We start from the raw sequence: 27,742 nt of genomic DNA on the forward strand, positions 1-27,742 counted from the left end.
TGTCTTTATACTCTGGGAGGGAATAGTCACTTGTATATTCCCAATATCAGTATGCCTATTAGGAGTGTGAGTCACTCCATTCACACAATAAATGCCTGTACTTATTTCCTCACCGTTCTTCTCGCCTGTTGCTCCCTGACAGGTCAAAGTCTATTTCTTGTACAGCATGAATAAGGCATGTGTAGATCATAAAGATTATGTCTTTATGTTCTAGCTCCTTACAAGGTAACCTGACGAAAGCTCAAAGTGCTTTGGTATTAAACCAGATAGTGTTTTTAAATCAAGACTGAAGTGCAACTAAAAACAAAAGATAACAGCCGGGAAATCTTGCTGAGATCCTAACATGGGGTGCTGGGCCAAGCTGAAGTCATCTGGATGGGCTTACCCCACAGCCATCCTGTCACTCTACGGATTTTTTGCAAACTGTAGGGTTGCAGAACCTTTCCTGACACCATACCTTATTGGACCACACAAGAACATTTCTGAAGAAGTGGTAAGGATTACGGACACACTTTCTGTCTTTTATTAAAAGCACTTATATGAAAGCAAAACGAAACAAAAAAACATGCATCAGTTTTCATAAGCAGTGTGATATGCATGTCATGAAAAAGAAGTACAAATGGGATCATCAGTACTGTTTTGTGGTGCTTGTGGTTTCCTACAGCTGACCAACTACCTGTTTCCCATCTGGACGTATTCCTACCTGGCCTTTCTTTTCCCCGTCTTCCTCCTGACTGACTTCCTGAGGTACAAACCCCTTATTATAGTACAGGGGCTCTTTCTCATCACCAACTATATCCTACTGTGCTTTGTCCCAGGTCTTCCTGCTATGACTTTCCTTCAGGTCAGTTAAAACTTCTTCTTGTTGTTTCAAGAATGATTAATATGTAACACTGAAAGGTGCTGTGAAAAAAATACTTGCCCACTTCCTGATTTCTTACTATTTTGCATACTTGTCACACTTACATCCTTTGGATCATCAAACAACTTAATGTTAAATGTAGCTAATCACAATCGTTTTCACACAGGGCTGTGCAGGTTTGGATCGCTTTCTAACCCTTGAAAAAATCTTTTAAAAGCTTTTGTATTTATTCCAGTTATCATCGTCTAATAATAAAAAAATATATTTGATGATCTGTGTTTAAGTGCAACATTTCAGACCCCCCCCCACAGAGAAAACACAAAAGAAAAGAAAAGCACAAATCACAACTTAGCAAAACCTAATAAATCATACTGTCATTAATGCATTTAATAGAGTTTGTCATGATCTACTGCCTCTTTACAACTGCTCTATTCCATCAACAGGTCAATTATGCTGTAGTGACTTCCACGGAGGTTGCCTACTTTTCCTATATTTACAGTGTAATTCCAGTAGAGAATTACCAGAGAGCTACTGGTTACCTGCGCAGTGCAATGTTGGCTGGATATACATTTGGCGCCACCCTTGGCCAAATGCTTGTCTCCCTTGCCGGTATGGGCTTCGTAGTGTTCGTAGTGTTTAACCACAGTAATATGAAGAATAACATTTGATGCATGACAAGAAAGAAAATTATGAACTTAACTTTAAACAAGCACTAATGAATGATCAATTGTAACCAACAGGCCTGGACTACTTCTATATCAATACTATTACCCTGGGAATTGTGAGCGTAGCATTTCTCATCTCATTCTGGTTGCCCATGCCCCAGACAAGCATGTTCTTCAAAGGGAAGAAAGCTGCAGCTGTAGACTGCCAGCAAGAGGGGCCACAGGGAGAGAACAGGCCTGAGGAGTCAGTGACGGATAAGGATGGAGAAGGCTCGGGGAAAGAGAAGATGGAATATAATGGCAGTGCTGGCTACTGCAGCAGAGAAAATGTGGCCGCTGCAGTTCATCTGCTTTGGCAAAGCTTCAGGGAGTCCTACTCTTCCAGGCATTTCTTTTCTTTCAATATTTTTTTTTAAATCACTAAGAAGCTTTGAGTGCCCACTTGCATTTAATTAACACCTGGGATTACTACTAATTGGTCCAAATTTTTATAATGTATTCATAGGGTACTTCTTTTAAACAGTACAAGTAGCTGTACAGTCATCATCATAATCTCTTGTCATAATTATCACCATTCAGACATTTAATCTACTGGTCCCTTTGGTGGGCTCTGGCCACAGCTGGCTACGTGCAGGTCTTCAACTACATCCAGCTTATGTGGGACCATATAGAGCCATCTGCCACATCATCCATCTACAACGGAGGAGTGGAGGCTGCGTGCTCTCTTGTAGGTAAGACTGGTTTTAGAGTGGTTTTGTTACAGTTTGTTTTTGTTAAATAATAATCACACGCTGTTCCAGTCAAACGACTATAACAGCATGAATGTGTCTACATCAATAGATAGATAGATAGATAGATAGATAGATAGATAGATAGATAGATAGATAGATAGATAGATAGACAGACAGACATATATATATACTTTTAATAAATGAGATATGAGATAAATTTAGATACTTTACTTTTCAACACTGCAAAATCAGAGTAGAGGAAGAATGATGTAAGAGGGGGTCCACTCATTTGTACTGCAGTGAGCTGGAAGCAGGACTCTAATCAGAGTTCTCTGTCTCTGCTTCAATTAGAAAAGGCGAGAAGACTGCAGCACAACCACATCATGTAGCAAAATAACATTTAACAATGTCATTACAGGCTGCCATTTCTGAATGCACATAGATCTATAAAAACCTGCAATTAAAGGGGAACAGCTGTGCTATATCTGTGGTAACTGATTACACAGAAAATGTGTATTGATTTTGAAAGGGAATAGCAGCACCCTGGTCCTTTTGGTTTAAGCTCGCCCGCCTCAGTGCGAGCAGAAGAAGAGTAATTGCTTCTATTAAGGAGTTAGAGTTAAAAGGTAATGGCTTCTTTGATTATTAGTTGTTTCCAGGAGCTGGGTGAAACTGGTTCATCATAATAAGCAAGCGTTGTGGAGGCCAGGAAATGCATGAGTGTGCATGAGGCCACCCCGGCCTTTATTCTGCCGTTGAAGGGAGGTTAGGAGAAATGGACGAATCGGGGAATGACAATGGGAATGATGCAAATGTGCAGTGGAGGCGCCGTCCGCTGGGATGTCAGACTAATTGCTTTATTTTTCTTCTTCATGGGCCAGGTGCTGCAGCAGCCTTCTCTGTGGGCTACATCAAGGTGACCTGGGTTGTGTGGGGAGAGCTGGCTTTGGGGCTGTTCTCAGCTGCAGGGTCAGGCGCTGTGTTTCTGATGGCATTCACGAGCAGCATCTGGGTATGCTACGTCGGTTATGCCATATTTAAATCCTGTTACATGCTCCTCATCACCATCACAACGTAAGTGCATGATAGAATTCCTCCACGCTGCTCCTCTAAATGTGTTTTAAAAATGACCAGCACGACTTAAAGAATTCATTCAAACTGACTGTTTTGTCAGTTCAATACAGAGGAAAGGATGACAATATTAGTTTAGAGTCAGCTTTGTGGTTGCCTTGCCACACAAATCTATTGCAGTCTTAGAGTATGTGCTGAATCTCTCATAATTATAAGCACTTTGTCACCGCAGGTTTCAGATCGCCTCTAACCTCTCCATGGAGTGCTATGCTTTGACTTTTGGGATCAACACTTTTGTAGCCCTCTCACTGCAGACCATCATTACAGTCACAGTTGTTGATGAAGCTGCACTGGGGCTGGACATCGTGACGCAGGTACGTGTACAGGCTGTAATTATACTACTGCGTATTTGAATGGCAGCACACGGGGAAACACCACCTCAAAGTCAAGAACCCGATGGCCGCTTCAGCGTTCTGCTGCGTAACTAAAGCACTGAAATGTGAGGACAGAGTGACACCTGGTGGTTATCATTAGCTGTTGCACGCAGGTCTATTTGATGCAGGTGATTCACTGCCATAGCATAGGTAAAATAATTTTAATAATGCTTAGGAGTATGTGTTGTCTCTCTGCTCTGCAGTTCATCATCTACGGCAGCTACTACGCTGTCATATCGGTGCTCTTTTTGATCCGAGGAACCTACACCGCCTGTGTGAACAAACGCTGTCCACGGCCCACGGAAGCCAAGGAACCTGAGTGTGTCGCGGAGGTGATCGCTGCAGAGCGTCTCTGACCTGTGTCAGTGCCAGACAGGTTTTTGGAAGATTGGAACTAATTTACCTTAAACAGCTGTAAATTAAGTAACGAGAGCTTGTAAATATGCTTTTCATAAACACTGCAAACTGTAACATTAAACGTTTATACACTGAAAAGCAAACATTTATGCGTTGTGTATTTTTGCTATCTGCAACCCAGGCAGGAAGACAAACAACACAATAAAACAGTTACTTCTGATTAGTATTAAAGTCCAGAGTTTTGGGCGCTTACCTGTTCAATTTAAGTTTTATCTCAGCTTGTGCTCGAGTGTCACCAAGATTGTGTTGCTCTTTGACCAGGTTGCTGATTAACAAAATGCCTAGAAAGTTGAGAGGTATTTTTCCCCCGTTACACACTCACACATGAAACAGGAAAGACAACATGGAGGCAGTGAAGAAGTGGACATCAGACTGGAAGTATCCCACTATTCTGCTGTGCATCTATGGATTCTTCAGCACAGTTAAACCACTGGAGCCTTTTCTCATCCCATTTTTGACAGGACCGGATAAGAATCTGACAACTGAGCAGGTATATATGACAAATGCTAGAAAGGTTATAGTGTAATTACATCAAAACAGACTTAGAAGAGAAGTGATTTTCAGTTTTTCAGTCCTTATGGTGAAAAAGTTGGTAACTTGCTCTTTTGTACATGCTGCAATGAGAAATAATCACACACATGCACACACAAGCTGGTGATTCATAGCAGAGAGATAACTGGCATCTTTTTTTACTTAATCTGAGTGATAAAAATATAATCAAGATTATAAAAACTTTAATCATTTGCTATAAAGTTATGCATTTCCTGCCTGTGATGTGTTTTTCCCTGTCAGGTCAACAATCAAATTTTCCCAGTGTGGACATACTCCTATCTGTCCGTGCTAGTGCCGGTGTTCCTTCTCACTGACTGGCTGCGTTACAAGCCTGTAGTGGTGTTTCAGTGTGTTATGCTCTTCATCACCACAGCACTGCTGCTGTGGACAGCAAGTGTGCCAGCCATGCAGGCTACGCAGTTCTTTTACGGAGTCGTGACAGCCAGCGACGTGGCCTACTTCTCCTACATTTACAGGTCATGTAGTACATCTCACAGATTTGGATTTTTAGCATTGCTCAGGGCAGACTTGACATTTTGAATATGCTCTTTATTACAGTGTAATAGATTTGAAAAGATACCGGAAGGCCACCTCTTACAGCCGCAGTGTCCAGCTCCTGGGGTATACAGTGGGCTCAGTGTTGGGTCAGCTGCTCGTCAGCTTCGACCTAATGTCATACAATAACATCCTGGTGTTCACTCTGGTTCTCACTGCCATCGCTCTCCTCACTTCCTGCTTCTTGCCAATGCCACAGAAGAGCATGTTCTTTCATCGAAGAGGTGGGAAACAGACTGCAGCAGAACAGTCAAACACAATAAATGCATCACTGGAAGATGGAGGAGGTGAAATGGTGGAGAGTGGAGAAGGGGAGCCTGATGCTGAGAACCTTGAGGAATCTATCGTTACGCAGAGTTGCAGCCAAGTCCTCCTCCAGCTGTGGAGGGATTTCCGCCACTGCTATTCCTCTAGACAGCTGCTCTACTGGTCTGTGTGGTGGGCAATGGCTACCTGTGGGTATAACCAGACTGTCAACTATGTGCAGGTCAGTTATGAAGGCAGCATAATCAAAAATGTGAGCTGTAAAAGCATCTGAATCACTGCAGCAATCCAAATTGCTACTGGGGGCTGCTTTACGATGGGTTTACCTGCAGTGAACAAGTAGTACCTTGTAGCTGCTGAAACCTTCTCTTGTGTTAATAAAAGGCATTTTCGATATATATTTTAAACAGAAATAATTAAACACACACACACATCCTTGAACAACCTAATGATACCCACACGATACTGTGCAGGTGCTGTGGGAGCATGTGCAGCCTTCTCAGAACTTCAGCATTTACAACGGAGGCGTGGAGGCAGTCTCCAACCTGTTAAGTAAGCAACATTAGATGGCATTTTCCCCCTCCCTAAAGGAAATGGAAGTTATCAGAGACGCATAAGATTTCTCAGTACCTAATCAGCTGTCCTAATTTGTCTTATCCCACGTGTACATGCTTTCCAGGTGCAGCCACTGCCTACGGGATAGGCTTTACTGAGGTAAGATGGGAGCAGTGGGGAGAGCTGGCCCTGGGTGGTTTCTCTGGACTGAGTGCAGCTTCACTGTTCCTCATGACTTTCACTGGCAACATCTGGGTCTGCTACAGCGGTTACGTCGTTTTCAAGTCACTGTACATGCTGCTGATAACAATAGCAATGTAAGAGTGTCAGGTCACATCAGGGTTTATACTTTACCACAGTTTAGTTTGATTTTTATTGCAGATATAAGAGCACAAAAACTCCCCAACATTTAGATTAAAACAAATTCTATGCTTCCAGGTATCAGATTGCAGCTGATCTCTCAATGGAAAGATATGCACTGGTCTTTGGGGCAAATAACTTCGGAGCACTGGCTCTACAGACGATTATCACGTCCGTTGTAGTTGACAGTGGAGGGCTAGGCCTGGCCATCATTCCCCAGGTAAGCCATCAGATCACAAAATATGTACAGCAGCACTGTTTATTTGTCCATCAGCGTCATTAACCTTTTAAACGTGTACTCTTCTTTGCAGTTCACCGTGTATTCCAGCTACTTCTTGGTCATCTCTGCTGTTTTTTTACTTCGGGGTCTATTTAGTATTTGGAGAGCACAAAGAAGCAAAAAAGAGACAATTCCTCCAGACAAAGACGAAACTCCAGGCAGCGAAGAACACAGATTCTGAACACGTATAGAGCGTTATAGTGTCCCCGTTATGGTTTTTCATCCCTAAATTGACCCCACATTAGTTCATAAGCAGCAGGAAAAAAAAGTCTTTAAATTACTTACTGCAACATGATGACTAGAAATCCTTTTTTTGTACAAAAACAACAATACAAGATTGTTTCATACATCCATATAAATGAATGCTTTGGTCATTTCTTTTTACTTAAAATTCATTTTAATATATATATATACTGTATATATTTACACCTTAACTTAAACTTTTTTAATACCCAATGCAAGTAAGTGGTTTTCAGTTCATCAGCCATTTCTTTTGACTGTCATTTGAAGTGTTGCAACTCTGTCAGCAGGGCGGAGACAACAGAGAAATGAGCCCCCCCCACCCCACCCATCCCTGATGCAGCATTCAGTCCTTTTCCCCGCTCTTCCCCACCTTGACAACAGAATATATTCATTTCCTTAGTGAGAACAGATTATCTAAAAGGGTCCTGCACAAATAGTTTGGTTCTTTACAAATACAGTAACTGGCAGTACCCATTAGCTTTTCAAAGCAACAGTTCTGTCTTAGCAAATTCTGTGTGTTAGATACAAATACTGATATGCACAAAGAGCTAATTTCCTAAAAGAAAAAAAAAAAAAAAATTGTACAGAATTGCAGCATAATGAATGGGATATACTGTATGCAATAACTTAGTTTTCAGCCAGTTCGATTATACATTGTGGCTCAGTAGAGGCCAGGCTAGTTCACAGGTTAAATAAAGGGGAGGGCATCGACCTCCCCCTCTGCACACACACCATCACTGTTTTGTAGCCTTCGACAGTGTCAGCACGACTGTGTCGCATATTGTTCCATTTATGACAAACTGCGATAGAAAATACAAATTCTTACAAACATTGTGTTTTTAAAGCTACTTGTGAAACAAAAACAGTGCAATAGGTGCAAGCGCGCCAGTTGTTGACCCTGTAGTGCAGCTGACATGAAGGACCGCTATAAGAAGGGGTTTGTGGAAGAGCCTCCAGCTGGATACTGCGCAGGTGGACCCGCACCCTGGAATGAAAAACACGCAGTCAGACTGTGTACTAAGGTTCTTGTTCAGCGTTATCTGAGAAGAAAGTATGCTAGTTATATGGCTGTTCAGCAGAGCGAAGGGCTGGTTATTCAAAAAGAAACAAAGCCATCCTTCACAATAAAATCTACACAAAGAACTGAAGTCTCTTAATTTATTTTTACACAGATCAAAAGTACTGTGCAAAAGTCTTGAGCCACCTCGTAGTATTTTATTCTATTGCATATAGTTTATTCTTTTTATCCTATTCCATTTTTTTCTTGCTGTAACTTTGCACTGTCTACTTTCTGCTGTGACACAAATTTCCCACGTGTGGGACTAATAAAGTTTTATCTTATCTATCTTATCAACAGGTGCAGGAGGTTATTCAAATGTGAAAACACAGGAAAATACAGCATGAGGCATAAACTGTTTGTACAGGCTCTAACATAACAAAGTCAAAATTTGGTATGACCACCTTTATTCTTCAACATAGGCTAAACTCTATTAAGCAGCTCTCTAGTAGTTACTTTAACTAGTCTTGAGGAATAGTTTTCCAGGCTTCTTCAAGGACATTCAAAGCTCTTCTTTGGATGTTGGCTGACTTTTGTTCTGTTCTCTGTCAAGATGATCCCACACTACCTCAATAATGTTATGGCCCGGGCTCTGGGGAGGCCAATCCATGACTGATAGTGTTCCACTGTGTGGTTTTCCATTCAGGTTTGCTTTTGGCAGTGTGTTTAGGATCACTGCCATGGTGACAAATATAGCAGCACAGTGGTGCAGAAGGTCCTGAGCTCGACTCCACTATCTGTGTGGGTTAGGCTCCAGTCTCCACAGTGTCTTACAGATGTCTGTAAACACAGTGGGACCCTCTCCGGACTTTTCTGAACATACTGTTTCCTGAAGAATGGCTTCTTGTCGGCCACCCTTCCACTGAGACCATTTCTGATGGATCAACTGAAGGGTCAGATGATGAGGGTCAGCTCTCATGTCTTGTGTCAGCTCTTGTTGAATTAAAATAAATAAATAAATAAATAAATAAATCTATTTCTTAACAACATGACTTTCATGATACTTATCGTCTGCGGTAGATAGAGGGTTTTTTGTCCTAACACATACACACATGCTATCTTATGTCTATCAAACTATGTTTTTAATTGGCATCACAGATTCAACTGAAGAATCTGTTCTGGTTCATTGCCAAGTTGTCTGTTATGTGTAGAAACACTGGGTCATGCATTGAGTTAGTCGCCTTTTTTATACTTGAATGACCGACAGGTCAAATGGCTTAAACAAACATCTAAAAATGTTCAGGTACAAGGACTGAACTGAAAATGCCTGGCTCCTTAGAAGCAGAATATTAAGAAGTGAAAGATGACTTAAGATTTTTGCACAGTACTGATCTAGGAGACTATAGCACATAGCCACCAGACTAACCAGAAAAGGGTTGCTAGAGACCATAGGTCCTGCCATTGCTTGCCCAAAAGGAGTTGCAACAGACTTGGCCTGGCCGAAGGCTGGAAATCCTCCACCTGAAAGACATAATGTGATTTCAACCTTTACATGATGGACACGGATCTCTCTCTTTTATCTATCTAGCTTTCTCTATATTATTTTCATATAGCTATAAATATAATTGAAACAACAACAACAACAACAACGACAAATCAAATAAGACCTCTTTCATCAGGGTTAACTGAGTGAACCAAACATTACATGAAGAAAAGTCTTCAACATTTTATAGACGACCACTTGACAACTACAGCTCAAATCTCACCATAGCCATTATTGTCTAAATGACACACACCGTTGGGTTGCTGGGGATACGCAGGAGGTTGAGGGAAGGGAGCCTGACCAGGAAAGGGTTGCTGGAATGTTCCACTAAAGCTGGTGGGGAGGTTGTAGGCTGCAGTATTCCCAAATCCAGCTGGCATACTCATGGAGCCTGTGCCAAATGGTGCTGCAAAATAGCAGAACAGCAACATTTAGGAACCAACAAAAGCTCAACGTATAATAGGCAAAATTTGGTTTGAACTATTGCTGCGATTCTGTGACCCAGTGTGACTCTTTTTGTGCAAAAACGTCTATCAATTCAGTACTGTGTGTCCTGCTGGGATTGTCAGAATCTCAGTTTTTTATTTGGATAGTTTAAACACATGCAAGAGTGTCTGCACACAAGCTATAGAAAAAAAAAAAAAAAGAGGGAGTCAGAATCAGACATCAGTAAGTTTAGTGTCTGATCTCTGGTGAACACACAGGAGCAACAGGTGGGATCAAAATGTGTCAGACAGCCAGCTAAAAACCAAGCAATTCTATCAGTGATTTAAGAAAAACAAAACAAAACAACATACACACACAGTTTACAGCTGATAAAGTGATACCGACTTCATTCATTCATTGAATGAAGCATATTTGGCAATCAGCATGATTAATAACTCAGGGTGTAAATTTTCTTTTCATGAACAATAAAGTTTATTTTTTCCCCTTTAATTCTTTAACCAAGAAGAGGACCATGCTGCAGAAACCACTGAGACGTGGGAAACATGAATCCATCCTCAAACCTATCGTTATTAGTCATTTCTCATTCAGCTTCACTCTGTTCCTCTGTGATGAAATGGTAACTGGATTATTGGGCTATTTCGGTGGTGCCGTGTTTACGTCTTTCGATATTTTCCTCAGTGACAGCTAAAATCATTCACTGGCAGAGCAAAGCACATGAGAGCAAAGGGGAAGCAGTTAGCACAAACAAACCTACCAAAGGTGGGAGGATACCCCTGCCAATGAAGAACCCTCATCAAGCCTGTCCAGCACGCCAAGGACAATAAGACAGACATCTGAATCTAAAAATTCTGCACCATACCGATTTCTTTTTATTTTTTTTAACTCAATCTCTGCACACCAGTAAATGGCAACACTTCTCTTGCTAACCAGTTCCATAGTGAATTGTAGTTTTCAATCTTTTTGCCCTCCTCCACTTTCCTGTGGCTTTTTCTGTGTTTGGCACTGTGACCAGAGATTTAATCACTTCTGAGGTAGCACAGGCAAAGGTTGCCACTTCCAATGTGCAAGAAAATACAGCATTTAATACACTAACTTTATGATTGAACAAGTGCATTTAATTTTTATACACACTGTTAAACTGAACAACTAAACTAAGTAAGCAAGCAAGGTGTTAAGTGAGTAAGGTGATTCTCAAAACACACACAGAGCCAACAAAAACAAACCTGCTGCAGCTGCAACAGTTGCTGCTCTGCCATTGCACTGGAATGGGTTGGTTGGAGCTGCTGCTGGGACAACACCAGGAGCTACAAATGGATTGGTTGGGTGTGCTGATGAGGGAAAAACAGCATCAAATTAACGTTAATTAGCATGAAGTCATAAGCAGAAGAATACATTAAACATTTTTCTTTTTTAAAGATAGCTTATAGAGGGTGTTTCGACAGTTCCACGTCAATGTCCTTTATACAACACGACAAACTAATTAACTAACGTTAATGAAACAAAAATAAATTCTTGACCATACTAAATGATTCTTCCCAAATTAAGCAGGAAAGCTATGATGCTTTAAGAATCATCATTTAAGTACGTAAGTTTTACAAATTGAAACTGCCAAATCTCTCTGTGATGGTCTCAGTTTCCTCAACCTCACTCTAAAATTATTCATAAATGTAAAACATGAACAATTACTACCAACCGTGTTAATTTTGTGAACATTGTTACCATAACAAATCAGAGATGTGTTTAAGTTCACTTACCTCCAAAACCCTGAGCCATGCCGGGCACAGCCTGCTGTATTTGTGCTGTTGACACCCCTGTCTCTGAGCCAAACACACTCCTGTAGTGACACACAGTTAGCACATAAGTTTAGGAAAGGATGCAAAAAGAAGGGAAAAGGCCACTTAGTACCTGTGCGTATTCTGGAACACTGATCATCAGAATGAAGAAAAAAAGATTTGTCTAACTTATGTTGGTTTGTGTAGTCTCTTACCCTTGTGAGGTGCTGGTGGTGTTGTAAACACTGGTGGCAGGTGCTGAGGTGCTGAAGACAGTATCAAGCTCAGCTAGAGCAGCATAGCGGTCTCCACCTGCTGGCTGTTTCTGAGGCAAACCACCCACTCCTGCTGCTGCTGCTGCTGCAGCGGCTGAGGCTGAGCTCACCCCACCAGGAATACCACCTCCTAGAATAGAAGCACATAAAAGCAAAGCCAGGTTCAATTTACCTCAGTTCACCTAATACAGAAGAAAATGCTGTTAAACTTTCAGAGAGGTCCGGAGATAGCTGCCATACTGAACCTACTGAAATTAATAGGGAATAAATGTTAGGTCATTAGGAAATGTATATTTTCTATCCCAAAAATACAGTTTATATGAGAAAAACCAGCTCAGTGCAATTCACAGATACTCAAACACCAAACTTCTAATCATGTGATATTAAAATGCTTCAGTCAAACCTAGATGTATAGGATTCACTGAAGTGAGGCGGTATTTCAGTCAGGTCCAGTTGCCTTTTTGCAGCTGGTTCAGTAACATTGAGGTACAGACAATCGTGATCAGAAGTTTAGATTCCCTCATCGTATGAATTAATGTCCTGGCAATTTTGGGATTTCTCTGAACAATCCTGCTTCTTAGAACGATGGCAAAGTCTAAGGAAGTCAGTGAAGATCGAGTATTGGTCAATTCAATGGCTGCTATCAAACAAATCCTTTTTGTGCTGGTAAAGAGGCCAGAAACTACCAGTAGTAGTCAATCATCATCAGTAACGAGAAGTTAAAAGGTTTTGGCCTCGTCAAGTTAAAAGATTATAGAACCTTTAGCACTGCTTATTAAAAGATTTAAGTAAATGTATGTATATATGTGAGTCCATATGTATGATTTTGATCCTATACGAATTAGATAACTTCCCAAACAAATTCAAACTTGTGCAATTTTTTTAAGTCATTAGCCTAAAAGCCCAAAATTACCTTGACATTCATGCCCACGATGAGTGTATGTAAACTTCTGACCTCTACTAGAAGTAGAAATTGCTAGAAAATGTAAACCAGCCATGTTTTTAGAGACTGCCTATCCCTGCCATGAGAAGAAAACTTATAGGGGCTTAAATCTATGCGCCTAATTAAACCTAGTTTTCAGTTTGTATTTTCGTTTTTCAGTCATTCTCTAGCCCTACAATGGACATCTATGAAACAGGCTAGGCATGAAGGGTTTACCTGGCTCTGTTATGGCAGAGCTAAATACGTTATCCAGGTCAGCCAGGGCTGCGTATTTATCGGCAGAAATGTTAGTACTCTGTACAACGTCTCTGCCAGCTCCTGTGGAGTTACTCTGGGAGGAGGAACTGAAGGATCCAAAGTCAGCACTACACGATTTGGGGAAGTTGTCAAAATTTGCAAAACTGGCATTTGCTAGTCCCCCTGAGGTGCTACCTGTATGAAAGAGAGAGATTAAAGAGTCATAAGGGGGACTGTGGTTGTTGGTTTTGAGAAACAACAAAACAGGTTGGAGAGGGAGAGAAGAAGCTGCATGAAGGGTAAACTTGGAGTCAGGCTGGGAAAGGGACACCTTCTAAAGGATAGATAGCAACATCTGTCCTTTGTTACACTGCACTATGCTGGCTTTTCATTAGCCTATGAACCAAAAGAGCACACACAATTAGCACTTATATGTGAGGTTGAGCATGTGCAGGGCAGCAATTTTCTTGTGTGACTCCGATACTTCCCACTTCACCACGATACTGTGGAGAAAGGAAGTTTAAAACAAAACTCATCAAAACGTATTCACTGAGAGATAGAAAACAAGTTGGTATCCCCCCAAAAATATCTTTAATATGCCAACAACCCTGCAGATATTACTGAGCGCTGTAATATCAACACGATCACTCTCAAGCAGGTCTAAACGTGTTAGAGCAGAACGAAACATTAATCTCTTAATGTTTACCTATTTTCTGCAACAGACTGCAAAACAATTTGACTCTGGACATCTTTATGCAACTAATTCAACACTGCATGTTAATGCTTGGAAACCCTCAGTTCACACATTCCTGCATATTACAGAGAAAAATTGAGGTTTTGCTACAGAGCAGTAATTTCCATATTGCAGCACATGAAGAGCAGATTTGTATGGAGCCCATTAAAAGCAAACACAGAATAATAAATTATTTTGGACACCGAGGTAAAACAATCAGAGCTAACTGGGACGCAGCACAGTTGTCGTGACCCTGAGGGGGAGAGAAGGCAATTTTTAGTAATGACACCGATACCGCCGCATTTTAATCAGTGGTTCACTGCTTTCTATGAAATATTGGTTATTTAACGACTTTTAGGTCAGGGACACTAAAGGGATGGGAGTTTCAAGGCATCTCACATTACAATTTACAAAAAATAGATTCTAGTGTAAAAGCTTTTGTAGAAATAACGTTTGCATAAAAATCTAGAGATTAAGCACATTTTTAAAAAATATTATCATCATTATTCCTGGAAGGGAAAAATATGCATCTGCTCTTTTATCATCTCTTTTCATGTTGCCTTGTTGGATTTTTATACAGTTTATTTGCACAGTAGGTCATATTAGTCATTGCAACAATCAAAGATTAGTAGACCCATCTTTAACCACTGAGCTTTATCAGCTGTTAATTTTAGTATAGACGGACCAAAAAGAGCAACACATTGAGACAGACACACACACACACACACACACACACACACCAAGAGAGGATCGGGAACACAATGACTACACATACAAGATGGGTGAGAGGGTGAAAGCTGTTATGAGGGCAAGCCCAATGAGACTTACTGTGTGAACACTGGAGAGGCAGAGCAGTGGCAAACTCACCCATACTGCGGCTGGATGAGAGCACAGTGAACGCTGGCAGCCAAAAATCAAAGAGGGAGGCAGAAATGGGGTAATGAGCAATGTAAGATGGCAGAGAAATCAAAGAAAAGATGTCAGGTAACCCAGAGGTAAACATTAAGAAGTGCAAAAGAGCAAAGGATAAAACAAAACAAAAAACAAGTAAGACAGATTTGACAGCAGAAGGCAGACAGTGCAAGGCAGTCAGTATCTGTGAGAAAGCCACTGAAGGTGATTTTTCCAATAAAAATAAACACTAAGGAGGAAGCTTCACACAGTCAATGTGCACCTCCAGCAGAGGGCACTGTAGTACACAACATTTTCCTGACAGGAAGTGAAGTTTGTGGCAGTAACTACTGTTCAAATAAGAGTATGTGACTTATGAGTCAAAGTGCTGAAAATAAGCCAAAGGATGTGCCAATAAGCTGTCAATGTATTTTGAAACACTGTAGGAGGGAGAAGAGAGAGAGAGAAAAAAAAAGAAGCTTTGGCTGACACCGCATGTATTGATTAGCGCTCATTATGCAGCAACGTTGAGCTATATTACACTAATGTGGGGATCCTCAAGTGTTTCTAAAACAAAACACTGTGTGGTTACAGGATTACAGTACCACATCCATAACAAACCTGGTGGTTTTTTGTAGACCGTTACAAGTAATGGTCTACACCTAGTCACTTGAACCTTATAGGATTCATCCAGTTTCGCTTATTGTATAATTAAGGACTACTAGCTCTATTGCACAACACCAGCATTAATTTAGAACCTCAAAAGTACACAAAAATGTTAGTTTCTCAGACATGTGGCTAAGCTGTATGAAGCTTGTGTATGCCCAAAGTAAAGTTTACAGTAAATGTCTCTAGTGAGGTACAGTGGATAATCTCCTGAACACAGTACTTCACGTCTTAGTCTTTTTTACCCTGTTTTAAACAGGATCATCTGAAAACCATACAACTATCTGGTGTAAAGAAATGTTTACATTTGAACAAAAAATGAATGAACACTACACATAAGGAAAGGTTTGAAGACAGATGTGATACAACAGTTAAAACAAACCAGCAAGTGATGATATGAGAGAAATTTTGACTACCATTGAGGGGTGTGTGACTAAATTCTTTGCCTATGTAAATGCTCTCTCACATGTGTACATAAAGTAAACCTGTTCCTCTGTGTTAGTGATTTAGATGTGTTATTTGTCCAGTAAAACCAACTTGCTCTACCTGTATTTGGGGGCTGAAATGGGGCTTGGGATGCAGAGGGAAAACCACCTGTCGACCCAGAAGTGTTCCCGAATGCATCAAAATTAGCAAAGTCTGCCTCTCCTTTGGTATTCTGTGCCACTTGAAGTTGTGTAGAGGTGTTGTACAGACAAACAGATGGAGAAACAAAAGTGAGGGAAAAAAATACAATGGATTAATGAATGAATGCATACAATATCCAAAGACATGAATGACTGCAAAACAAATACAATGGGTTAAACACCACTAATAAAATACAATGGGTGATGTGTTACATGTGAGGAATAATGAGAGTAGTAGAGCAGTGCAACTTAAAATGCATAGCAGCTTATATACCTCGACATTCACTATTTCCCAGTAACACCCAAGAGTCCTTCATGTGCACACCCGAATATAAAGCAGGACTTGTGTACTTAGCACAACACACATCATTAATTTTAACACACCTGTGCGCATGTTTGTTAGGTGTGTTAACACCACTTTAGTTCTTGCATTGAATCTTAAAGGCTCTGAGGGAGAAATGAGAGGACATTATCCTCCATTGAAAGCAAACGCTAACAGCCACATGTTACAAATATTAGTAACCATGGCAATTTGTCTGTCTGATGCAATTTCATAATATATTTTGATACAATACAAGGGCACATCATGACTGCTGATGTATAGCAAATTCCCATCTTCTCCAAACTGGTGGCATCCTGATCCCATCTAATGTAGTAAATACACCACCTCTGGAGAAGTGCCCACCCCACATCAAATATCGATAAACCCAGTTATTTATTGGTAAGAGATTCGTAATTGGGCTTTTTTTTTGTCGTTTATTGTGGATTATGTGTGCTGAGGACTTTACTCTCTTCATGTACATTGTACATGTCCAGGGAAATGAGATCCTGGTGTGACCTTCTTGAAAAGGCAGTTTAACCAATTCTAGTTGGGATCTCCATTAGAGACAAGTTGCTGGCTAATTAATACCATGCACGTTTCAGTAGTGAAACTCGAAAACATTGGTTGAAGCAAATCAGACCTTGCCTACAAGTGTTTTAAAGTGGTAACAACATTACTTGCTCATGTTTATGTTAGTTGCAGTGTTATTGGTCTGTTCCTTACTTGTGTGGCTGTTGAAATGTGCAAAGTTAGCAAAACTGGAGCTGGCGCCTGCATTCATGCTGGGCGGGGCAGCAAAGATGTCTCCACCCAAGTCACTGAGGAGGTCATATTTCTTGTCATGGAGCTGCTGCTGATGGGTTTGTCCACGGCTCACTACAGGAGACTGGTGACGACAAGAGATGCATTTGAAAAAAATGAAATAAATAACTAAACCGGCATAAATGAGCTCCTAAACAGCCTTCATGCAAATTAATAAAGAGGAGATAATAGGCCACATGAAAAAAAACAGACTGTGGTGTCACTGTCTCATTAGTGATGAAAGATGAACCTTATCTCAGTGGGCAAATCTGGTCATTTATCATAAACAAGATGAATATGCTTTTGTCTTTAAAGACATGGCTTCTTAATACTGCTGTGAAAGAATTCACAGTCTAATCCTGGACTGCACCTGTTGTCAATAAATCTGTCATTGCATTTGTGCAAAGAGTCGTTATTTTCTTTGTATCTATGAGATACTTTTTAATTAGCAAATCACTTAGCAAATTAAGTCCAATGTAAACATATCAGTAAAGCATTTAGGAATGTGTAAATGGATTACTAAGTAACTGTGGTAGTGTTGAACCACAGAGCATTCAGCAAAGTAAACAAGGTCATCAACTGGTAGCATCGTTTCCACTAAAGCCCCATCATAAGGTTTCATTTTAACATTGGCAACAACACTGACTGTTAACTGTCGATTGGTAACCCAGCTCAAAGCTGAAAGTGTAACAGCATAAATATTCACACCATTGTAAAAACCAACCTGAGGTGAGAATATGTATTAACAACTAAATATTTTCACCTCAGCCCTGCTAGATGTGGCATATATGGCACACTGCACAAGAACCAGTTTATGCTGTCCAACATATGTGTTAATCATATGATGACTTGTGTGCATGTGTGTACACTATGCAAGTCTCACCTGATTTGGTGGGGTGTGCTTGTTGAGGTGTAGAGAGGGTGCCGACTCCCCCAGCAGGGACTTGAGTGGTCTAACCTCTGGGGTGCTGCTGGTGCTGCTGTTTGAGGAGCCAGAGATGGAAGCATGGACTGACGCCACTACCTTGGCCTGCTCAGGAGGCACGTACCTTGGAAGCAATTAACAGATTACGCATTAGTAACGATAAAATATATATTTTTTTGTTAGTTTTAAACTACCATTTGTAAGAGTGAGATACTACAAGTTGTGTGTACGCACAACAGACCATGTGAATGCCTGTCTGCAGCAAACCTAGCATGTTCAAACATGCACTAGTCATTGCTCTCATTTTGATCATTTTTCAGACTAAACACTAGATGGGTGAGTTCATGTTTTGTAACAACATCCCTTTATCTTCACTTCCGCTTACCCAATTCACACTCTGGGTGTATCAAATTTGTCATAACAAAATGCAGAAGATAAATAAAAATCTTACAAGAAGCTGTTAAAGATGCATCACAGTTTGTTGGTTTTCTTTTTACTTTTAAGTCATAAGTGACTAACTTTCCAACTCAAACAGTAATCATTTTGGTAGTTCTTCATTTAACAAACACCAATGACAGTTTTAATTTTTATTCAGAGTAAAAAAAAAAAAAGAAGCTCTAGAACATCTAGACAAAGCTCATACATATTTCAAATGATTAAAGCCTATAACTTCATGGAGCAATTAAGTCTTGCACGTAGAGCAGCTTTACTGTAATGACCTAGATTCTGTGCATCTCAAGAGGGGTATTTGGTGGCTTGCTAGAGGCTAACTGCTATGAGGCACATGTGAAACATTCCAAGCCAGAGAGAGAGGGAGTAAAAGAAAAAAAACAAAAACCCTTTGCACAGTGCACACTGACAGAGATCTTTTCTGAGCAAGCTTATGATACTGACATACCATCTTTTTTTCTCATATTTATCTTGTAGGAACTCCTTGACTTTCTGTGGTTCTCTGAAGTCTGGTACTGAAGAGGTTCTGTCATCATAAAGACCGAGCCAGATCTGTTTACAAACCTGAGAACACACAGAGTTAGAGAAAGGGATTTTTGGAGGAAATGGCACACACACACACACACACACACACACACACACACACACACACACACACACACACCTTTGTCATCAGTCATTATTAGTAATGGAATTGTTCCAATAAAGTAAAAATAGACAAGCAAATAAAAAGTCAAGCCACATGTAAGATAAAGTTGCAGAGTAAAGAAAAAACAAAACAAAAAAGCCCCTTTGACTTCTGCAAATTTACGATTTAGGACCTCAGCAAATTAAACAACTGAAATGCCAATGGCAAATAAAGAGTAGATTTTTTTTTTTTTTTTTAATTGAAGATAAACAATTCAATGTTATATAATTGACAGATGCAGAGGTTGCGAACCTCTGCCCTGGTGTGAACCTTTGCAGCAATAACTATAAAAAAGCATTTCTGGCTTGGGGTAAAATTCCACATTGGGGTGGTGGAATTTTATCCCATTCCCATGCTTTGAACACATTCGACTCTGGGATGGGGGTGGGATTCTTCATGTGGACCATGTGCTTTAGGCTATTCCATTTTAGTTTGCTCAAGTTCAGGACTTTCCAAAACAAGCTATTCCAAAAGATCCACCTTATTTTTCTGTAAAAATATTGTAGAACAAACATGTTTGGTGTACATATTGCCTTAAATAAATTGCAAAATAATATATTTTATGCATCTCAGAGTGCAGTGGTCTTATTTCTGTTGGATTGTTCTCCTGGATAAAACACAATAAAAACAAACAAAACAAAAACACTGTGCTGATATGAGTCACCAACTATACTTGGGCAGCTATTAATATTATCTAGGTGTTGTCAAAATAAATACTTTGTGTGAAAAACACTGCTTTAAACAGGTAAACGCTGGGACTGGGCACCAATTTATGACAGTTTATAGCATGGTTTGGTAAGCCACCAGCCACATAAATTAAATCCTCCTTCCACTCACCTTCACTGCCTCCACAGAGAATACATTTCAAGCACAGAGAGTTGTAAATTTCACAGTTATTATAAGCTTGGTACTGGTTACTAGCCAAGGTAACCATCTAATTAAAGTCTGCTAATATCTGGGAGACACTTTAAAGCTTCAGCTCATTCCAGAATGTAAGGATGAGATATGATAGACGATGCTACAGAAATGTTTATGCACATGAGAAGAGCTGTGTTGTCTTTTTGACTGTTGTAGTCATTTCTACTTAAGGTGTGTCTGACCTCTCATATCAGAGATTTTCACAAAGGCTAAAGTTCAGCTGGTTCCTCGACACATTACTAATGCACAACGCAAGTCAGAGTGAATGTATCTCCTTAACTCTCTAAAGTGCTTGAAGGAACGTATTAGGACCAAGTTGAAAAAGAAAGGACATCTAATTTTTGGTAAGTTGACTTGGTGTAGAAACAAAAGTGGCAACAAGTGGAAAGTCAGTTAACCTAAAACCACAATCATTGTGCAAATCTGAAGATCGATTTTTTTAATCATTTTGTTGTTAATTTTTTGTTAATTCACATTATGATGATATTAAAATGTTAGTATATTTCATCTACATCTAACAGTAGAATATATTAAGTCACAGAGAACCTGTATTAAGGCCTCATGCATTGATCATCACAAATTTACAAAAAAAAAACAACCCCAAAACATAACACCAGTCATACACCATGAAAATTATACAAAAATGAAACCTTCACTCAGTATGTAAACCTTGTCATGTCAGTGTTTGTCTGTGTCAAGTGTGCTCTATGAAGACAGAAACGCAACTTACAGGCAGTATTTATACACCAGCCTTCAAGAATATATGCATCAGCTCCAACCTTGAGTCTCCTTCGTGTCTGCTTTCCATGCCACTTTACCACATCCTTTAATAGACTGTCCTTCGTAGGTGGCACTGCACTATTTCATACTCTGTTTACCCGAAATATCTCGTCCCTTTGGTATTTTGCACGGTGCAACTGGTCGTTTGTTTATACTTCTCATAAGTAAATAGGTGCCAGTATAATGCATGAAATGCTTGACCTATCTATTCAATAAAATTGAGTCACAACACCTGTATTAAACTGACAAAACGTTTGCCTTACAACAATTTTTGTTGTGGGAAAATAGCATGCACTTTTTAATCTAGAGTTTGTTTTATAAGAATGTCTACAGCAGTAAAATGATAATAATCCACATGAATTTCAAGTGTGCCTAAATTGCCTTATCAAGCATATGTGCTACAGGCTACTTAAATACAAACACTAAAGCATAACTTTCACAAAATACACAGCCCATTTCAAGATTTTTAGAGGCTGACATTATGCCAACCTGACTATTAAATATTGAAAAACGAGGACAAACAGTGATGGCTCAACCAACAGCTAATCTAACTAGTCAGAAAGGAAAGCAGTGGGAAAGTTGACCTCGGGCTTAATTTATAACTTTATTAAGCGACCGGGCCGAGTTGCCGTTCCTACCTCATTGCCATGTTTCTGTAAGAACTCGATTTCCTGTTGCGTGAAGGTTGTCATGGAGATGGACTTGACTCTGTGGGGTGGATTCAGTCCTCGTCTATGGAAAAATAGAAACAAGGGTCAATTTAATTTGAAGACAACATACATGAAAACCTCATCTTGATACACTCCAGAGCCCACCTCTCAGGACAGGACCATTTAATTAGCTGAAAGCTGAATGGCTGCTGGTGTGTGTGTGTGAGACTTAGGACAACTGAGTAACTGAGGACAGGAAGACATGATTATAGAGAGAAATGAAAGAAACAAATAATGACAGAGAGACATACTGACAGAAAAAGAAAGGGAGTACAATAAACAAAGGAAGTGGGTGAAACTCTCTCTTCACTTGCACTGACTGAACTGAGATTATCCAAACATTAAAAGAATGAACAATCTTCCTTAATATAGACACTTCCATTATGGAGTAACACCCATTAGACCACACAAGCCTGGCTCACTTTTCTCAGAAGGTCACACAGCCAATGCCACAATGGCCCAAATTAAAAATGCCTGGTTACGGTAAGAGTTGAAAAGAGCAATCATTTGTCTATTATTAAGCTCCAGGCCTGATTGTCTGAGCACATTTTCCTCGAATCGCTTACAGGTGAAAACTGATGTCGTGCTGACTGGCACGGTCACCACCTGTTTTTGTGAGAAGGTGACCACAGAACATTTATCATGCATGAAGACCACTTTAACTGCGAGTTAACAAAAGTACTTGTCAACACATAAAACATATTGAAAAAAAAAAATCTTCAATTCTATAAAAAAGGATCTGTGCTTCTAGTTGCTTACATTAACCTTTGCTGTTAGTCAGTATAATCAGTCTTCAGAAAGTAACTAAAATTATAAATTGGACTGCAACTTTAAATGCCTTTAAAAGCAGAGAAAGTGGTGAGCAGTGAGTAGACTCAAACAGCCATCATCAGCAAATAGCATTAGGATAGCCATTACACTGTGCCAACAGTGGCCACAGGCATCTTTTCCTTCCTTTTCCCTTTGCAGCCATCAGCATGTCAGGAGCACAACAGATGCACTCGCTTATGGACATGGATAGTGGATTTAATCAGCAATAACACAGATGTGTTAAAGGAAGCATTCCGACAGCACTCAAAGCCCCATTATACAATAGACGTATTTACAGGTATGGTGGACAGATATAAATGATTAAAACAGCTTTTATCAACTCAATTTTAATCTCAAACGCAGTAACATGCTACAGAGACATAATGACATGGTATTAACGTTTAGGAATACACAATTAAGTCAGTTTTTTGATTGTGGATAACATGCAAAGAACTCTCAATTCAAGCGTTTCTAAATACTTTAACTCCTGCTTTATCATCTACAAGAACTACCAAGAGTTTTGCATGTTTCCCCTGCATCTTTATAACAAGAAAAGTTTTGTATGAACTTATCCAAGTGACTTCTTCAGTTTGTAAAGTGACTAAATGTTTCTGCCACTGAAAACGCTACGTCCAGGTGAACAGGATCAACTTTCCGTGGCTTACAAACACGATGTTATACACAGAGCAGTCAGATCCTGAAGGCATTGAAATACTAGACAGGCCTGTTAAATTATTCACTGCTGTTACCTCTAACAGAACTTGTTGTCATTAAACCTTTTTCTCAATACATCCGCCAATCAGTGGATTGACTTTATTCAAAAAACATTCACTGCTATCTGGTACAGAGTACAGAAGCTACAGTTTAGTTAATTCATGCTGTTTGTGAACACCCAAAACACCTGCCAGTTCACATTTAAGAACATAAAATTATGTTATTTCTTTTAGATCATTATGTCAATGTGGAAAAGATTGCATGAAAATGTGTGGGGGTTTTGTTTTCCCTTCATGCAAATGCTGAGACTGCCACGTACATGACTAATGTTTAAGCAGTGCACTTTTAGTTTTTAATCATTTACTAGTGCCTTGTGTTAGGCTTACAAAGATATACACACGGACCAATCACAGCAGACCCACGTCACACTAAAGTAGAAGGAGATTACAAATCCCTGAAACTGAGTTTTAAAAACTAAAATGGTCCCCCGATACTGCACTGTGGGGTAGGAAGGGAAAAAAAAAGTTACTAAATTCATAAAAAAGTTCCAGCAGTCTCATACTGTATATGACCCCATTATTACATAGGAGCAATTTGACCCATGAGTACCTATCTTCAAACTCAAAAGCGTAAAGAACAATTTGAGGGTAGACTCACGATCCATGACCCCAAATCACAGTTTTCCTCATAATTTTGTTTTAATTCATGTAATTAAATAAACCTTTAAGGTCGGACTGGAAATGGTGACCTACATCGCCAATCTTTTGAAGCTTCTTAGGGATATTTGTCTGATTGCTGCCATTCTCTTGCATGTTGTCTTTTATTTATAGAAGTAGATGAACCTAAAACATGTGGAGTGTGCACCTGTCTTAGAGCATTACCCAAACCGTGCCCGAGCACACTTCTCCCCCAAAGTCGAGTTTGTTTGACTAGTATACTCAGAGCGTTGGACCTGGGAGCAGAATGCATGGAGTGTCTTTGCTACCCGAGTCCTAGCATGGATCTCCAATACCATGTTAAGACCGTCTTGTCAAGTGATTGTCAACAAAAACAAAAAACTAATCGTTTTTGAAATGGATATCTTTCTCAGGGTGCTGGAAAAACATAAGTGATCAAATTCTAGTCTTATGGAGATTAAACTAGGTCAGATAGAGGGAGAGGTTTCCAGAGCCCTTGAGGTCTAAATATTATATCATCGTCTTAGCGGCGTGGTCCCATTGAGGAGTTCTAATTCTGAAAATGTCATTTTTGTCACTTTTATAAATTTTAAAATGTATATTAAGTTGATTTTTTCAGGAGAATTAAATTGCAGTAATAATCATTAGCTGCACAGTATAAAGGAAATGCTTTTATTACAAGTGTCTATATAATGCACTACTTAACAATTTAACCAAAGCCCCCTTTTTTGTGTCATAAGTGCTGAGTGGCACAACATGTCAGAGAACAGTACCACATATTGCACTGTAAAATAATCATGAACTAGTCCCTATTGCACTAGTTCAGAGAGGGAAACTCGGCTCATTTGCATACTGCAACTGCCTCAGGGTAAGAGAAACTGGCAACACAGTCTCCAAAGAGAGGAAAGTCCACACACACACACGCGCGCGCACACACACCTCATTTCACTGCTTTAGATCCCTGCAAAAAACTATATCTTAGTCTTTTAACAGTACTGTTGTTTAGTGTCTCATACAACAGAAAATACCCATTCTTAATTTAATGACTCACTAATTTAGTCACCCCATCCCTGTTTCACAGATTCCACACCATTGTTGAGAAATCAAATGTCAGGGTTATATTAAAGTCATTTCTGGTAACTAGCCATTGATCAGATCATGTATCAGCACATTTGGTGTCTGTGACACCTTCCCACCTCTGGTTACTCAGGAACACATGGGTCAAGTGGGGTTACTTCCCGTCATGAGCAAATCTCTAGTAAGACACCGATTGGTGTTCCTCCTGGGAAAGGCTCCACCATCATGAGGAATGTGTTTATATAGCAAATTCCAACCCCACCCTTTAAACAACTACAGCTACGGGAGGAAGAAGGTTATTAAGAAGTAGGTTGTTGTGAACTATCCATCACTCCAGAGAAAGTCTTAAAAGAAAAAGGAACTAAAAAGCCACCTGTAATGTTGGATGAGTTTGCTTTGGTTTATTCAGACAAAATAAAGAAAACACTATGGGTATTCAGAAAATTGGCATGATAAGCCAAGACAGCGATTGAAATTATCAAGTCTGCACATGAATTTTAACTACTCATATAATTCCAACTTGACCTCACAGCCACTTCCTGTTGCTCACATACACAAGATCACATGCTGCTGATGTAGCAGCACTGTGGGGCCACACCACTTCCTGAACCTAAAAATCAGACCAAGCTTCCTGCACATATCATACAGACAGTTTTCAGGCCCACACTCTTCCAACAGAAAGATTTTCCTTGAATGTGACCCTTTATCTAACCAAAAGTCAGCGAGAAAGACAAAAGAGAAAGGATATGAGGTTTAGAACAGAGATCTCAAGCTAAAAAAATGAAGTCAATTACCTCTCATTACAGGATTTAAAGCAATAGGGCAAGCACATGGGAAATACACAGTGGCGTCCCCACAGAAACACCCACTGGTGGCGGTAACCGAAGGGAAAGTATCAGCAAGCATGTAATTTATCTAATGCTCACCAAAGCTAAGCTACATTAACTCAAACCTGATCAGTGGGCATTTACTAAGCAATAAAAACCTTCCCTTTCACCTACACCATTTTTAGAATGATCATTATTCATGAACAGAAAATGGCAAGGTGATCTGTATAAAAGGTGCATGCAGATCTAATTCAAGTATTTGTGTCTGTATGGGTGATGGTGGTAGCACTTATAAGTTATTTTAGCATTTAATGTGTGTGTTGTTTCTCAGTGAACTACATGTCAGCGCAGCCTGAAAGGTTGATTGCTGCAGAGTATTGAGAATGATTAGTGCAACACGGGCAGTAAGAGGGAAACACTTCCTCCATGTTGTACATCTTTTGCCCCATTTACCACTAAACTGATTTAAAACTGAGTGACGAAGTGATTTGTTATTATTGCATTAAACCACTTTCTTTCTGAATGTATCAAGCATCATACAAACCGGGATCATGCAACATGGAAGAAAATATGACAGCTGAGCTGAAGTGGGACGTGTGTGTGTGTGGCAAAATAAGAAGAAGCGGAGTGCTCCACTAATCCCAAGATAAAAAAAAAAATGCTTATTACACAACTGCACAGAGACTTTAATTTAAAAAAAAAAAAAAAAAAGATATATAACAAAAAAAACCCTCCACCCCGCTACAATGAAACTACAATGGTTGTAAATGCATGGGCTTCATTGCCGTCGTAGGAGGTAAACTGCAGATACGCGGAGAGAAAAAAAAAGCTTTTGATCAACTGCGTTGTCAGCTCTAATTCGAGCTGCGATGTTATCCCAGAGAGTAAATAATTCGAAAACACAAAATAGATGAGTGAACTACGCACAACTGATAACAGATTTTACATTTATCTCAGTCGCGTCTTAAGATAACACGACTTTCGCTCGCCCAGGTGTCGACCATCACGTTTGCAGCGAAAATGCGGTTAAGTGAATCAAACATATGGCTCCACAGGGCGGACCGGCTCAGTTACAAGGTGGTGCTTCCTAACGTTACCGGCAGCTGGAAGCAGCAGCAGCTGGCTTATCTGTGGACCTAGCTTGCAAGTGTCAGATAAGTTGACTTGCTAACACTGGATGCTAACGTTAGCTAGCATCTCGGCTGGTTGGTACGCTCGCCTGACACCTCTATGCACCCCGCCCAACGCACCACACTGCAAGACAATGTCAAACCAGCTAAACTCACACTACCTCCGTCTTTTCTAGTTACCCATCTGACGGTAGCTAGTGCTACTATTTGACTAACTGGCTGGGTTTACCCCGTGTAGCCGAAGCGCATTAATATCGTGTGCGCCATGTCTAAGCTAAGGTCACTGTGCAACTTAATACTTACAGGATGCCAGAGCAGGAGGTACAGATGAAGGAACCCACAGTCATGTTGGCGTAGGTCGGGCCTCGCTGGTCGCAGTCAAAGCACTTTCTGTTGGGAGGCAAACTCGTCATTTCTCTCAGCATCTTCAGGTGTTTCTCCTCCTGTTTTCTCTTCGCACTCGCCGCCATGGTAAAGAATCTACAGCGGGGGTTAAATAAAACCGTGAGAGACGGAAAGCTAGCTAGCTAAAAAACTAAAAGAGCTGTGCTTTCTTCTTTTTAACGGTTGTCGACTCGTAAAGACAGAGAGTGAATCGGTAGGTGGATCTGTTGTCAGGGCGGCCTCGCGTCTCCTCGAACAAGGAGTTTTCAGGCGATGGATCTGGCGCTAGCTAACGGGACAAGAGCTGTGCTGCCATCTACTTCCGCCTTCGCTTAAATCCCGTTATGCAGCCACAGCGAGTCTTCACTACTCAAGGCCAAACGTGAGCCCATTAAACTCATCACAGTCAA

General features: G+C 40.2%; 3 protein-coding genes across 14 annotated transcripts; 2 read left to right on the forward strand and 1 right to left on the reverse strand.

Moving 5' to 3' along the window:
- Positions 1-4,628, forward strand: slc19a3b (solute carrier family 19 member 3b). Of its 2 annotated transcripts, XM_019367638.2 has the most exons (9): positions 1-493; positions 665-844; positions 1,306-1,471; positions 1,603-1,912; positions 2,107-2,258; positions 3,140-3,332; positions 3,562-3,703; positions 3,967-4,124; positions 4,514-4,628. In XM_019367638.2, the coding sequence occupies exons 1-8, from the start codon at positions 344-346 to the stop codon at positions 4,117-4,119; spliced, it is 1,446 nt and encodes a 481-aa protein (XP_019223183.1). In that variant the 5' UTR covers positions 1-343; the 3' UTR covers positions 4,120-4,124; positions 4,514-4,628. The 2 variants fall into 2 exon arrangements, with proteins under 2 accessions (XP_019223183.1, XP_013124781.1); XM_013269327.3 differs by lacking the exon at positions 4,514-4,628 and having other exon boundaries at positions 3,967-4,263.
- Positions 4,518-7,568, forward strand: slc19a3a (solute carrier family 19 member 3a). Its single transcript, XM_003441726.5, has 7 exons — positions 4,518-4,670; positions 4,973-5,208; positions 5,291-5,774; positions 6,025-6,103; positions 6,231-6,423; positions 6,545-6,686; positions 6,778-7,568. The coding sequence occupies exons 1-7, from the start codon at positions 4,524-4,526 to the stop codon at positions 6,925-6,927; spliced, it is 1,431 nt and encodes a 476-aa protein (XP_003441774.1). The 5' UTR covers positions 4,518-4,523; the 3' UTR covers positions 6,928-7,568.
- Positions 7,508-27,733, reverse strand: agfg1a (ArfGAP with FG repeats 1a). 11 transcript variants are annotated; one of them, XM_013269319.3, is made up of 15 exons: positions 27,252-27,733; positions 21,642-21,735; positions 19,066-19,181; positions 18,126-18,291; positions 17,165-17,327; positions 16,504-16,566; positions 16,040-16,159; positions 14,765-14,836; positions 13,183-13,398; positions 11,964-12,153; positions 11,731-11,810; positions 11,200-11,304; positions 9,753-9,935; positions 9,413-9,507; positions 7,508-7,974 (listed from the first exon to the last, which is right to left on the reverse strand). In XM_013269319.3, the coding sequence occupies exons 1-15, from the start codon at positions 27,416-27,418 to the stop codon at positions 7,915-7,917; spliced, it is 1,890 nt and encodes a 629-aa protein (XP_013124773.1). In that variant the 5' UTR covers positions 27,419-27,733; the 3' UTR covers positions 7,508-7,914. The 11 variants fall into 11 exon arrangements, with proteins under 11 accessions (XP_013124773.1, XP_013124774.1, XP_005474539.1 ...); XM_013269320.3 differs by having other exon boundaries at positions 14,804-14,836; positions 27,252-27,732; XM_005474482.4 differs by having other exon boundaries at positions 9,783-9,935; positions 27,252-27,729.
- Positions 27,734-27,742: the final 9 nt, after the last annotated feature.

Source organism: Oreochromis niloticus, linkage group LG14 (assembly GCF_001858045.2).
Source record: "Oreochromis niloticus isolate F11D_XX linkage group LG14, O_niloticus_UMD_NMBU, whole genome shotgun sequence".
NCBI classification, from domain to species: domain Eukaryota; kingdom Metazoa; phylum Chordata; class Actinopteri; order Cichliformes; family Cichlidae; genus Oreochromis; species Oreochromis niloticus.

Excerpts from the sequence above, each read along its gene's own strand:
- slc19a3b (XM_019367638.2), top strand. The coding sequence starts at position 344 with ATGGGGTGCTGGGCCAAGCTGAAGTCATCTGGATGGGCTTACCCCACA. Across the intron at positions 1,472-1,602 it reads AATGCTTGTCTCCCTTGCCG|GCCTGGACTACTTCTATATC; the intron begins GTATGGGCTTCG and ends TGTAACCAACAG. Across the intron at positions 2,259-3,139 it reads GGCTGCGTGCTCTCTTGTAG|GTGCTGCAGCAGCCTTCTCT; the intron begins GTAAGACTGGTT and ends TTCATGGGCCAG.
- slc19a3a (XM_003441726.5), top strand. The coding sequence starts at position 4,524 with ATGGAGGCAGTGAAGAAGTGGACATCAGACTGGAAGTATCCCACTATT. Across the intron at positions 5,209-5,290 it reads TACTTCTCCTACATTTACAG|TGTAATAGATTTGAAAAGAT; the intron begins GTCATGTAGTAC and ends TCTTTATTACAG. Across the intron at positions 5,775-6,024 it reads AGACTGTCAACTATGTGCAG|GTGCTGTGGGAGCATGTGCA; the intron begins GTCAGTTATGAA and ends GATACTGTGCAG.
- agfg1a (XM_013269319.3), bottom strand. The coding sequence starts at position 27,418 with ATGGCGGCGAGTGCGAAGAGAAAACAGGAGGAGAAACACCTGAAGATG. Across the intron at positions 13,399-14,764 it reads GCCTCTCCAGTGTTCACACA|GTAGCACCTCAGGGGGACTA; the intron begins GTAAGTCTCATT and ends TCTTTCATACAG. Across the intron at positions 11,305-11,730 it reads CATGGCTCAGGGTTTTGGAG|CACACCCAACCAATCCATTT; the intron begins GTAAGTGAACTT and ends TTCCCTCATCAG.